The sequence below is a fragment of the Amblyomma americanum genome, chromosome 2, assembly GCF_052857255.1.
Source record: "Amblyomma americanum isolate KBUSLIRL-KWMA chromosome 2, ASM5285725v1, whole genome shotgun sequence".
Taxonomy (NCBI): Eukaryota; Metazoa; Arthropoda; class Arachnida; order Ixodida; family Ixodidae; genus Amblyomma; species Amblyomma americanum.
In genome coordinates, this window is record NC_135498.1 from 218,418,432 (window position 1) to 218,432,751 (window position 14,320).

At 47.2% G+C, this 14,320-nt stretch overlaps 1 protein-coding gene across 3 annotated transcripts in view; it reads left to right on the forward strand.

The window, feature by feature from the left end:
• LOC144122166 (uncharacterized) overlaps window positions 1-13,893 on the forward strand; it is a 178,501-nt gene extending 164,608 nt beyond the window's left edge. For all 3 annotated transcript variants that reach the window (XM_077655741.1, XM_077655743.1, XM_077655742.1), the window contains 2 exons: window positions 13,128-13,203; window positions 13,449-13,893. In XM_077655741.1, the coding sequence (XP_077511867.1) occupies window positions 13,128-13,203; window positions 13,449-13,619 (247 nt within the window). In that variant the 3' untranslated portion in view covers window positions 13,620-13,893. The remainder of the gene's footprint in view (window positions 1-13,127; window positions 13,204-13,448) is intronic.
• Window positions 13,894-14,320: the final 427 nt, after the last annotated feature.

The window sequence follows — 14,320 nt, forward strand, 5'->3', positions numbered from 1 at the left end:
ATAAACAACAAACTAAATAAAAACTAGAAAATTTGACGAACAAGAAGTCATAGCAGTGGAATAGAGACAGTAACACTCAGTGAGCTAAACAGGTGACACGTTGTACAAAACAAGCCAAAATAACGCGAAAACAAAACAAATAGAACAAAAGTAGAGCTCCATGGGAATAAACACTTATCACTGTATTACGATGCGCCAGCAATGATCTTTGTCACGATAAAAACCTGCAAGGTCTCACGAGGAAATCCGCAAGGAAACCCCTTGCTGGACTTCTGAAGTGTTACCCCACCCTTAATTCTGATTGGAAACTCAATCGCCACCGTGTTCCCAAGTTTCGTTTCCCGTATCGACCATGCCGGCGGAAGTTGGAGCCTGGAGAAGTCTTGTTCCTCACAGAGTAGCCATTTTTTTTTGTAATGGTTGGCCTTTCCCGTGAAAAGCCCATCGATAAATGTCCTGGTCAAGTTTCACCTTCAGGAGACCGCTTGATCGACGGCAGTTGAACTGCTTTTTTTGAATTTCGGACACGGTCTCTTCAGAGGCAGACTGGAGGCGTCGATTCGATGGTTTCCTTGAGGATGTGAACTCGCGCAAACAGGCCTCGTTGTGATTCCTCTTAGGCTCCAGGGTATAATGCCTTTTGGAGTACCCTTTCCAATGGATCAGGTATCCTTCGCGCTAAATGAAAGACAAATGGAGACATTTTGTCAATACTTTAGGAAACGATTTCATTTATCCGAAGATAGCGGGAGGGGGGGGGGGGGGGTGAAACCAAAAGTAGGGAAACTGAAACTGAGTCTCGGGATTTTATTTGTTGTGGTACTTATTAGGTTTACAAGATCTGCAAGCGCACGTGCAACTTATTACGAGGAAAATTGGCATGTGATCTCTATGAAACAAAAAATGTTGCTGCTAATATGAAGGCGGCAGAGCGTCATCACGACAAACGCTAATAGAAATCGTCCTTGGCAATCGCGAGAAAGGCTAATACCTGTGCTACACGGGCACGTTCGAATGACACCTGAGTCGAATGACATTCGCAACTTGGAATGGCATTCGGACTCGACGGACTTCTGCGGCGCTACACGACACTTTCCAAACGCATTTCAAATTTCCTCAGCTCGTTTTCAGTGTACGATGACGACGGCGGCGGTGGTCACACTAGTGCGACAACGACACTATCACGGTCAACAGCAGCATATATGACAGTAGTGGGACAAGTTTTTGAGGCCAACGACACCGACGAATCCGACCGGCGGACTGTCAGCCTTCATGTCCTCGGCAGGCCGCGGCGGCTGAGCGAAAACACGCTGATGAGGCGACGGTGTGAATATATTCGCCCTTCTACCTTATCCATATTGTTAATAAGCGAGAGGAACGGGTATATTTCACATGTGCACACTAGAACACTCACCAGCTATAAGCGCTTGCCAAATTAATTTTAATCGACGGCGACTCCCTTCCCTTCCACGACGACTAGGCCTAGCGAGTCCGCAGGGTTACGTCTTCGAATTCGGCGGTTGTGAAGAGCGAATTCACAAGTTTGAGCGAACGCAAATGATTTACGAGTGTAGTTTCAACAACAGTGATCTCAAATCAACTATTGCTCACATCGCAGGGCGCGCATACGATGAACGGGAAGCGCTGGTGTGACCCAAACCGCCGAGCACTGCTTTACGACCAGCAGCAGTCGTCGACGTTGCTATTTTGTGCATAACAAGTTATGCCTTTTCAATTACCGCGAACGGTCCCCAATCATACTTCTGAATAAAGCAGTTTAAAATAAACTACTGATCGCGTCGGACGAAGTCGGGACAATTAGCGACAAGCGCCGATCGTACACGATGTCAGTAGCCCAGCTGTCAAGTGTTTCTCAGGCGAGCGATCGTATCGGCGCTTCCTCCCACAGATTGTCGCACTGCCTTAACAAGCCGCGGGTACAACCAGTACAAAAAAGATGAGATTATTTAATAGAACTAAAGCGCAGAGTGTGTTTTAAGTCATGCAAACGAGCGCTAGCTGTTCGTACGTAGCGATGTAAACAATAGTGTATGCGCGCAGGCGTCCTCATCGGCACACTGCTGGAGAAATTTCATGCTCACGCGGTAAATGTTCTTTGGTGTACTCTTACCTTCAAGCCCTTGCGTAGACAGAACACGAGCTATTTGCTAAGCAAAGAGCAGGAAAAAAGCGAGCAGCAGGTATCAAAATGAGCAACCACAGAGTCGAAAGCACTCGCGCGGCTGTGGGCGGGGCGAAGCGATGGCAGCGGCAACGCCTATTGGTCGGTTCGGGCTGCGTTCGCGTTACGACGGCATTCCAAAATCTGGAATGTCTCTGCCAAGCTCCGTCGACTCGAATGTCATCCGAACCGAGTGCCGTTGAGAAACTTCATGTAGCAGCGTAAGTTCGGCAGTCCAGTCGAATGACATTAGGTTGGAAGGCATTCGAAGCGCCCGTGGAGCAGGGGTATAATACTAAATTCGGTATACTAAGGTCGGTGCGACTTACTAATATCAAATACTAAATTGAACAACTATTTGCCGGCACGCAATACTACGCGAAATTGTTGTGACCCATAACAGAAGCGCAACAAACATTTTTATAACAACATTACAGAAAACGATTGTACATGAACTTGTACATTTTTATGAATGATACGATGTTGTCTTGCTCGGGACTAGTCCGGTGCAAAGTGGAGAAAGTGCATTTGAATATGGGAATGCAGTTTGCACCTCGTTCCTAAACCGGGTGAAAACAGTCACAACTAATAGACTAAATGATGCGTGAGCGGAGAAAATATAAGTGACCCTCAATGTTGTTTTATTTCCTACCATATGCATACTGTCCTTAACAAGTCTGTGTGTTCGGTGATAGATGAATCATCCACACTTAAAGCAGATAATATAATTCAATGCGTAATTATTTTTTGTTCTTGCGTTGTCGTTATTTTAAACGGAGCGAGTTTTCCAGGGTACCTTTTTAACAATCTCTGAAAGACCATTACTTAGGTTTCAAACTTAGTGCTGCAGATGGAATAAATGCACTTTATTTTTCTGATGAAGTATATGCCTGCACATACCAAAATCAAGCCACAGGTAATGACTAAATGTACCCAGCAGTGCGTTACAAATATAAAAAAAGGTTTTAATGTTACAATATTCAAACAAAAAAGTTAAAAACTTACCGTTTTCGCCATGACTCTCTAGACGGAGTAGTACATCAGTTGCTTCTGGCAGAAAGGTGACGCTGCAGTTGCTGGTTGTGGACGAATGGTGTTTAGCATCTCGATGGTACTGTATTTAATTACGCCAGCGAACAACGTAGCATAAAAACAGCGTCAAGGATTCGGGATCACGTGCAAGGCTCACGTGCTTTCCCTTTTGTCCCAAGACGCCTCCCGGAAACTAAACATCGCGAAAGAATTCCTTTTTTTGGAATTTTGCTTTACCTTTCGACGAAACCGGTTGTGTAAACCAAAGCATTGTCACTTTCTTTACAGCGAGTAGAGACCTATCCCTGGGGTAAGCAGCGTGACGTCAAAGGGGAAAGGCCCGATGAGCTGAATCTACGGGAAAAGCCAAATACCTATGTGTCCCCTTCATTCCCAGCCCATGTTCCTTCAGCTGGTTGCCGACGCCATTTATTATTCGCCATTTTTTTCTACTTTATTGCCGTGCTCCCTGTTTTTCTCTTTTTTTTTATTTTGGTGCGTATCTGTCAGGAACTCTGTCAAGCGCTTCAGTCCTATACTAGTACTGTCGAATGTGGGCGAGTAATTCTCACTATCCAAGCGGCTTTGCCTCCCCAAATCTCTCGCGGCGCACAGAAGAAGGCAGCTATCGGCCCGACGATTAAATATCGCTGTTTAGTTATTGCGGCGATAAACTCATCCCCATGGCATAAAGTGGAGATGTGCTACTACCGGCGCGTTTCGCGAGTGACTTTGGGAATTGGATCCTTTTAAAGATTTTCTATCTATTAAAGAATTTTGAAGACTTGGTTAACTTTCGATGTTTACAGCCTTCAATTTATGGTTGATTAATAGTCTTTTAAATGAACTTTATCACGGACATAATGTCCGCCTTGGCGCACATTCCACCTGCACGGACCACGACGATGCATCTTTTACGGCTTTTAAAAGAAAAATCTGTATACATTAGAAAAAAAAAGCATGCGCTATTTGCTGCAGCCAACACGATATTAATGAACGTCCGTCACGTCTGCAGCTTGGCAGCGTTCATAACAAGGCACAAAATAAAAAAATTCACTATACACGCAAAAAATTTTGAAAAGAGTATGATACAAGCAAGAACGCGAATTCAGCTTCTCATAACGAGATGAAAGGTAAATGCTTACCCATGTATTCTCTCTAGTGAAGCTATCTGTTTAGTTATTTTTTTGTTAAAAGATTTCAAAAGTGAGTTAAGAACGAATTCTTCTCACAAGCGAGACACTATCCTAAAATCGGGTCGCAAACACTCACTTATAGCAGTGCATTGACAAGGAATCACCGTTCGAAGTCTTTATTGTTATGGTGTCGCCGCCGGCAACTAATACAGCAAACGGTTTCATCACTTTTGCAGGAGCATAATAGTATGAATGCAAGCATGCAAATACTCAGAGAGTAGTTCTACCATCCTTCCGTTCCGCAACCAAGCGTACTAACGACTACGCTACTTCCTGCCAACGCATATGTAGTTATGCTTGTCTAGGACGCTGGAGAGTGTTTGCAGAAGGGCGTCGAATCAGATGGATGCCTCCCAAATGCCCTGCAGTGTCTCCAGCCTTTAAGATTCTCAAGCAATAGTGTACTTAACATCTTAATCCCACATCAGTGAGACAAGCAGCAACACCGCGCTAAAGGCTTTCGCCTCACCGCACTTTAGTTCAACAAAGTGCCCCCCGAATTTTTTTTTTCTGGTTCTAACGTAATAATTCTTTGCAGCCTGAGACTGCGATGCAAATGTTACATTTGCGCAGGTAAGAAGCGTATTACACTCCGCGTGGTCTGTATAGCAACGTTGTGTCCATTTTCGGGAGGTTACGTTGCTGCATGTCCCAATTTTATCCACAGATTCCCTTCTGAAACTATGCTGCAAATGCACAAACTGCATGCAGTGGGAGACCGAGACAGGCAACTATAGAGGGATATAAAGTCGGAACCCGACGCATGGCGTTGCAGCGCTTCTAATATTGTCGCAACACTGAAGTCAGTGTTCTGAATAACTGTCCGGCCCGATTACGATGTACAAGAGCTGTAGTACACAAAACATGGTGAGGACGGTTAATTTTTTTCTTTTGCTTCGGGCTAGTCTGGTTTGGTTTATTGGGTATTAACGTCCAAAAGCGACTCAGGCTATGAGGGACGCCGTAGTGAAGGACTCCGGAAATTTAGACCACCTGGGGTTCTTGAACGTGCACTGACGTCGCACAGTACACGGGCCTCTAGAATTTCGCCTCCATCGAAATTCGACCGCCGCGGCCGGGATCGAACCCGCGTCTTTCGGGCCAGCAGCCGAGCGCCATAACCACTTAGCCACCGCGGCGACTCTTCGGGCTAGGATAATTTAACAAACAAGCGCAAACAATGGTACATGGATTTGTTTGATAACTACGTAACAGAACCAAGAAACAATCCTACTCATGCTCTGTGCAGCTTGTTGGGAGAGCAGTGGTGGTGGTTTCAATGTACATGCGGGATTACCCTTACTGTGGTCTGTCGGCAATTGCTCTATCTGAGCCCCTTAATTTAAACAATGTGTTTCTACCACTGTCCCGCAAAGCCATTGTTGGCCGCTCAGTTCATGAACGCTGAGGGTACACGATGAGAGAGACGGTGTCCAAGAGAACGTTCAGTCTCCTCAGATTGCAAAGGAGTGTCTCACTACGGTCACAAAAAAAAAAAAAAACCTGGAGTGCGCCGCTATTCGTGGTTTCACCAGTTGATGTTAGATACGCTAAGTTCTGGACACGAAGTCCTGTATTTATTTATTTATTTATTTATTTACTTATTTACCCAATACTGCAGACCTCTTGCTTGGGTGCAAGCAGGAAGGGCACAATGATATAACATACAAGGGCAATAAGTCAGTAATAAAAGCATGCACGACAAATAAAACTGAAGAATATCTCTATACAGTGGCTAAAATACATCATCAAAGGCCTTCAGAAAGTCAACAGCGGATATCACTCACTCAGGGATAGCATTGCAGTCAGTAACCGTCTTCGGAAAAAAAGAAAGAAAATTTATAACCGTTACTTTTCGCGAAATATAGCGCTGAACTATAGTCGTGCTGATGAGGAGTTCGATGTGTTTCTGAAAACTGTACATGGCATTACGCCGACAAAAGAGCTGGTTCACTGATCCGCCACAAAGATAGGCGACAGCAATTACACAACCAAGACGGCATCTTGCAACTAACTCCCCAAATGATTGTTGAGATTGGCCTTTTGGACGCTTCCATTGTGTTCGCCCAAGAAATTCTTCTACAAGCATCTGACATCCCTGCATTCGGCGTCCTTGATTTTTTTATATTTTTATACATATTAATTTGGCTTCTAATCACGACCCTAAATCCAGGAGTTCACTAAGGTGGCACTTTGGGCTAGTTGTAATGCAGCGAAAAGATACGGCGCCGGTGAGACATGACACACTGTATCACTGCGACCTGCTTCTGCTGGGATGTATTTCTTCTCTACCTTACAACTCGTCAAAAAGAACCACGCGTTTTCACTCCACACAGCGTCCCTATCGAACGGCCTCAACAAGCCCTTCAGCCATCTTGCCTTTTCCGTCCCCTCTTTTTCTTTTAACTGGGCGCCTTTCTCAATATCCTGCTACTGAACATGCGTTCCTCAGGCGCAGCGAAGGCTTCACGCCGCATTGATAGTTTTTTTTTTTCGCCCACAAAGCCCTACCTGCTCCTTGTTACGTTTGGAGACGCCAACATGCCAAGAATATTAAAGCCACTGGGAATCATCAATCTACCGAGGCTTCAAAGGGCCGTCGATGTGGTTGCAGCGCTACGAGTGCAGGTGGTGGCGTCTACAAGGGTACTTCCCCCCCCCCCCTGCTGTTTACGGGGTGAAACGGCTCCCCGCTGTCTGAGAACGGCTTTAGTGAACCTGTCTTTTGTTCTCAACGCCGGACCCACCCGGGACACTTTTCTCCCGGAGGGGACGACGGGGGAGCCGGCGAGCGGCGGAACTGCAAATCAGCCGTGACAAATGCGGCCGGGTTTGACTAAGCCAACGTCTCCGGAATCTTCGTGCTTCGAAAACAACTTCGACTTAGACTGTGCTTTCCCACACCCATACGTGAAAGCTTCTGCGAACTGCGGTGGGATCCATTCGCCCCCACGCTCCCGCTGTGAAGTGCAGGTGAATGACCTTCGACGCTCTCAATGGGACCCCCTTCGGGCTATTCATCACTGAAGCCTGGACAGCGCGGACACTAATCTGCCAGAAGTGGCAAGAGTGTGTGGCTGGGGGCGGACCCGGAAGACTGGACACGTGATCTACATCACAGTGATTCGACGCATTTTTAATGAACTAGATTCCCCAACTAGGGACCTGGGGACAGCGGACCCTATTTAAGCAGCGGTCTGGCGTGTGTTCGCCAGCTCCCGATTCACTCTTTCAATCTTTGTATAAATGTAAATAAACCCTTCAGTCTCTTCTTCACCTCGAAGACCCTCTCATCTCTTCGTCAACCCCACTACAGCAGTCTCCCGATCCGGAACCCGGGGACACCGACCTTGGCGAGAGACGGCACAGGCGAACCAGGGGCCCGCATCTAACATCCTTCCTCCTCCTACAGTGTGGAATCCGAACAATGGTTAACCGCCCAACCCAACCCCGCAGCTGGGCGCCCTCCCGTCTGCCTGCGTGCGGCTATGCGAGGCAGGAAACGGGAAAAGCAAAGAGAAAGAAGGAGTTCAGGGTGAAGCGGCCCGTGGTGGCAGTTTGCCGAACTAAACGGCCATGTCCCTGAAAGCTGGGCTTGAGCACAATCAACGTGTGGCATTGCATCGCTGATTGAGTACGTCAACAAAACCGAAGGAAAAGGAGGAAAGAGGTAAAACTAACCCTAGTCACTCAGCCCCTAAGATAATCAATTTATTTTGAGTGTGTTCGAGAGATGGCTTGCTCACGCACTTTTCTTGCTTTTCATGAACCAGGAACGCTTCAACTATTTCCGGCGTGCGCTGGTCTCTATGCCTGTACAAAATTGTTGTCGTACTGAAAGCTGGGTTGCATTTGCACTCAAGCCAATGTAAGGCAAGATTAGTTTCGGGGGGTGGTGCCAAGGAGCGTTCATGTTCTCTTAAGCGTCCATTCGCGCATCTGCCGGTTTGTCCGATGTAGCATAGTTCACAAGATAGCTCAATTTTGTACACTACATTTCTTCGGCACGGCACATAACCGAAGTCATGGTTCTCACAATAGGCAGGTGGCGGTCTTTCACAGTTGACTTTCTTGAAAAGACGCTGCAATTTGCTAGGAGCGGAAAAGACAACTCGCACGCCGGCTTTCCTGGCTATCCTTTTCAAGTTGTGCGGTACCTTATGTAGATAAGATATTACCGCAAAAACACGGCTGTGCACATCTTTACGGGAGGCACTTTTTCTTCTTGGTTGGAAGTCTGCAAGCATCTTTTCCGCAACTGCGTGCATGATGTGTTCCGGTAAAGTAGCCATTCCCAGCCTCATTATCTGGCTTTTGAAGCTGGCTTGCATTTGATGGCAGCATGATCTAGATATAGCATATTTGAAGGCGGCTGTCCCGACGCCTCGTTTAACTAGCTTTGAGTGCGAGGATGAGCAGGGTAAAAACCTTTTTGCGCTCGAGGTGCGTAACGCAAGCACAGCTCTTCGTTGCTCGTTAGTATCTGTGGATCCAGAAAACGAATCCCGTCTTGATCAGGAACTTCCATCGTCAGTCGAAGTGGATGCAGACCGGACTTGAAGAGGGAGAAAATATTGTTGGCTTTATTTGCATCGTTGTAGTCAACCTTATTAAAAATCACCAGAGTTCTTGATTCATGAAAACCAAGAAAAGTGCGGGAACAAGCCGTCTGTTGCACTCACTCAAAAAAAATTGATTATCTTAGCGGCTGAGTGACGTGTTTGTTTTACCTCTTTCCTCCTTTTTCTTCTGTTCTGTTGACGTACTCAATCTGCGATGCAATGCCACATGTTGATTGTGCTTAGCTTCTCATATTTATTGCGCTATCACAGCAATAAAATCATCAGTCGTAAGTCAGCGCCTGTGCCTGTCCGCTCGTTTAGTCGCGTCTTTTTGCGCCATACGTTTTCCTGCGAAATGTACCGACTAGCCCAGACTAATACCCTTTTGCAATTAAGCTTGCCCAGTGCCCACTGGGGCTGAAATTTGGGACGAGCACAGCCTCCAATCTGCGAAATGACCGTAACATGATCAGAGAAAGAAGCAGGCCTGACATCGCACGAAGTACACCTTTTAAGAAAATTTCAAGAAAGTAAATCCGATCTAGACGTGAATGCGAGGCTCCTCTAATAAACGTGAAGGCGGATGACGATCCGGCATCATTTAAGCCTGCGTCTTTTGTTGTAGCTGATATAATACCAGGGCTCTTATCAGAGTTTTCGCTTGGACCTGTGCGGTCGCGTGGGTCTCACGCGCAGTTAAAATCCCCATGAGTACCACATAACGGCCGCAGTCTAGAAGATTTGCCATACAAAGAAGTAAAACTGGTCGCTGCACCCGAATATTTGAAGTATACACGTTGATGAACCTCCACGATTCGTCATGCAGCCCAAGTCACAGCATATCAGGCGCCCTTTTGTGTCAACATGATGCATAAATTCAGAAACAGAGATACGTTTTGAAAAGAAGAGATAAAAATCCGCCAAACGGCCTACGGAGTGCAGCACACAGACATTTTAATCTGTTAAGAAGGGCCGCAGGGCCACCTCTTTTCCCAATTAAGTTTACATCTTAGTATCTTAAATAGCAACAATGTCTAGCCGACTGCGAAAAGCAATCGACGCAACTCGACGTGTTTCTGCTTAGACCGGAGCCCACAGACGTTCAGCGTTGCAACGATAACTGCTGGACATTCGCCATGGTTGCCAACGTGCACTTAAACGCAACGAGGAAAAAAACACAGAAAATTGAGACAAAAGCAAGATCTACAGGAATCCTTCTTAAAGAGCACTCTCCACCTCATTAAGCATAATAGATGGCATGGCAGCGGATTTGCTCCCCGCCTTCTTGATATGATTAGGATCCGGTAGGACTTGGTTTTTTCTAGTTTTTCCGTCCGTGCCTTTTGGTTGTTTTGGATCAGTTTCTTTAACTTTACACGCTCTGGCGGTGGTTGTCACAGATTTTTTCTCTGTGTTTTAATGCCCATTGACTCTAAGCGCTGCTCTTCAAGCTTCATTTCTTTACTTGTCCAGGTTACTATGGGTCATTATACGAACAACTGCGAAAGAAATAGAGGACAGTAGAGAAGAAGCACACCGGATGAGCGCAGACTGACAGCTCGACGCTCGTCTCGTGTGCTTCTCCTCTCTTGTCCTGTCCTGCTTGCGCAGTTAATTATTCTTCTTATAATATCGTACCAACTAGCCCCCCACCGCACTCTTCTAGATCTTAAGCCGCCGTGGTGGCTTAATGGTTATGGCGCTTGGCTGCTGACCTGAAAGACGCAGGTTCGATCCCGGCCGCGGTGGTCGAATTTCGATGAAAGGCGAAATTCTTGAGCCCTGTGTATTGTGCGATGTCAGTATATGTTAAAGAACCCCAGGTGGTCGGAATTTCTCGGGCCCGTCACAATGGGTGCATCCCTCATAGCCTGAATCACATTGGGACGTTAAATCCCTATAAGCCAGTCCTCTAGATTTTATTCTAGGTTTTCAGAATCACTTTTCACGTGGTTTCCTTTTTTCCGCCTTGTAAGCACTATGAGGCAAGGCGCTGTTCTTCAGACATTAATTACTTTTTTCCATGTTTTCGTTGGTCTTCGGAAGCCACTTTTCATTGTGGCCAAACGAGTAACTTGGTGAAATATTTCTTAAGAAAAAACAGCGCGAAGACGTAAACGGAAGGTACAGGAAGCACAGGACAAGCGCTGGCTCACAACTGAAGGTTTAATCACGGGAACCAAGACTATAAGGAAAGCACGGCCATCACTCGAACAAGAAAACAACAAGAAAACGCACATGTTACTGATTGTAGTTTAATGCGCCAAAAACCACACATACACACACGAGAGAGAAGGGAACGGGACAGAGCGCCACCCGCAACTGGTTTGTGGATGACGCTCTCTGTCCCGTTCTCCTCTCTCGCGTGCGTACGTGCGTGCGTGCGTGCGCGCGTGTGCGTGTGTGTGTGCGTGCGTGCGTGTGCGTTCGTGTGTGCTTGTGTTTGTGTGGTTTTTGGCTCCTTTAATTTACAATGATCAATTACCAACTAGCACAAAAGAAGTTTTCTTAAGCCCGTGTTGCTACGTGGTGTCAAGGTGTATAACTTCCCTGTCATTCAGGAATACAGACTACTTGCTGACAGACAACCTTGCTTTTTCCTCATATGAAATGCTTCCATAATTTCTCGTGTTAACCGAGTTGGGTGTCTGAACAATACATCACTACAGTTCAATGGTCGGAAGCAATAACTGCAGTCTGTGCAGTGTTCAACTAGATTAGTAGATTTATTTGCGTCCACTCCATTTACATGTTCTTTTAGACGCGTGTTAATGCAACGGCCCGTCTCTCCATTGTATACTTGTCCGCAGGAGAGAGGTATTTCGTGCACAACCCCTTCGGACCATGGAACAAAGTTTGTTACATGCTTCATCCCGCAGGTCTTTTGGGATTCCTTTGGTTTTTCAGCCTTTTTTCCCTACTATTGCACAAACGTTTTGAAGTTTCTTACGTGCTGAAAACACCACTGCTATGTCATACCAATTCGACACATTTTTTAGATTGTGTGAAAAGGCGTGTATGTAGGCGAGATCTGCAAACTTGTTTCTTTGCTTCCCTTTGTCTGAACCAGCATCGCACTTTTCACGTGGTTGCCTTTTATCCTTACTGATTATTAAGGGTGCTTTCGCCTTGCTCCTGCGTGTTGGATTTTTCTGCCGGTCTAGCATAGTTAGCTCCTTTTTATGCATTGTTTTTGTTGCTCCCCGATGGTCACATGAAAATTTCTCAATAAATTGCTCCCAGTGCCTTCCTGTGGTAATTTGTTTCCTAATCTGATGTACCGCGTCAGCAGTGATTCTAACAGGTGGCGATAGATTTCCGTTTGAAGTTTTGATGTATCTGTGATGCGGCTCATTTGGCGTACAAAAAGGCAGACTCGTTGCCAAATAAACTGAGCTGCCAGTGGTACTGGTCCTGTTGTTTTTGTGTCTTTTCTGTCGGTCGTGCTGTTACTTTCACCATGAACCAACTATCGAAAACAAGAGTCTGACTTGATCCCCGTCTTCGATGCCGCCGGAACTTTCACTACGCTACACTATTAGCCTAACGGTACTGAGTATTTTTACGTCTGTGACATTCGTACTTTCTATCAATCTTAACTTTCGCAGCGCGGATTAGCTGGAGGCAGCGGGTGTAGCTCGCGTGGGTGAAACGAGCACTCTTAGCTCTCTTGGTTTGCAGCGCTTTGATTTCACTTCTATCATCGCACAGTTATCGGCGTCTGGTTGCCAGGCTGACAGTGAAGAAGACCCATCAGATTGCAATCGGTGTCCAACATAGCCGTTGTTGAATCGCTTCCTCCTGGCGGTGACCAAAACTTTATCGCCGTACTGCGCCAGAAATGTGGCATTCCATCGGCAAAGCGAGAGAACGAACGTCGACGATAGACAGACAGCGTAAACGCCCCGCTGTTCGCATTTCATTTGTTGCCGATAGTGCACCACTTTTGCTTTCATTCAGCAAATGTCAGTGCGGTCATAGTGGTGCGATCGAGGGCTCCAGTTCATTTACTGGCCTATGAATACAAGTTCCTCATCATTGCGTGCTGTCAAGGCAGGGTGCTTTTATTTTTGTTTAGGAGCCTAACCTGATTTATGCTGGCGCAAGTCATGAGCGCTGCGGGAGGCCTTCAGCCGAACTTTCTCTGGGGCGCAGGTGGACGCACGAGGCGGACAGCGGCATCGCCAGCGACAGTTGCCCAAGCCCAGCGCCCGTTTGGCAACGCAGGAAGGTGAGCGCGGCTAAAACATGTAAAGCACTGCGCGCATCGCAGCACCATTCACCGGGCTGTGTGCGTGCCACAAAATCTCGAAACATAACACTCACTTAGCGGTCCACCAGCATGCCGCGTTTGACGCACCAGCGGCTTCCTTTTAACTAGTGCTAACCACTATTTTGACTCTTTCTCACGCGTTAAAAAATAAGACAAGAGTTCCAAGAACTAAGCACCTCTTTCAGTGAGCTTCCTCCGTGCAGCCCAGCGATGTTTCGTGGCCGGTGCAGCGCTCCCGGCGTTCCGAGCTGTTCCCGGCCGACTCGTTCCGCAGTCTGCCCGGCCCCGACAAGGGTCCGCGTTTCCAGGAGTGCCGGGCCCCGCGCACGCTCCACGCAGCCTCAGCAACAGGCTTCCCGGACGACGGCACTTGACCACAATGTGGGCCTTGCTCGACAGGGCGAACTGCACTGCTTTTTAGACGCTGTCACATGATGCTTTGGAAGCCTCTGCTGTTCCTCCCATGTTACTGCGCGGATGTAGAAACGTAACTGGTTTGCTCAGACCCGTAAGTTTGCTTCGCTAAATGTTTCTCGCAGCTCCTATATGCCAGCAGGACACGCCAGAAGGTCTCTTCTTTCTGTACATTCCCCCGTGTCCCTGCTAAGCAATAGCAGCAAATAAATTCCTTTGGTATGCCAGGTCTTCTTTAACTAGTGCTTTCATTTCCACACCTTTGCATACCCTTGCACACCTTTGCATACGAGGGCAATGGGCGTGCGGTGACGCCAACAGCATCGCCGACGTGCTGCCTCTGCGAGGGCGCCTAAATAACATGGACGGACGAGAAAGAGACGACACACGCGTCCCTTTTCCGGCTTGTTTAATATTCACCAACTAGCCCAACCCCAGGCTATTATTAGCCAGGAGTTTTGCAACTGGCTCTGTGGGCTCGGAGACTGTTCCACGGTACAGTCCGCTAACCAGTTCGCTCTCGTTGTGGATACTCTCCAGCTTTTTCGCAAGCCTCCTGCTTCCTGCCCTTGCGTGTGCGTCGTCGGATGCATCGCCGGGCCCAGTTTCCCTCTACCAAGATGGGGCGGACACGTGCCACCCTTTCCCATACCAGAACAAA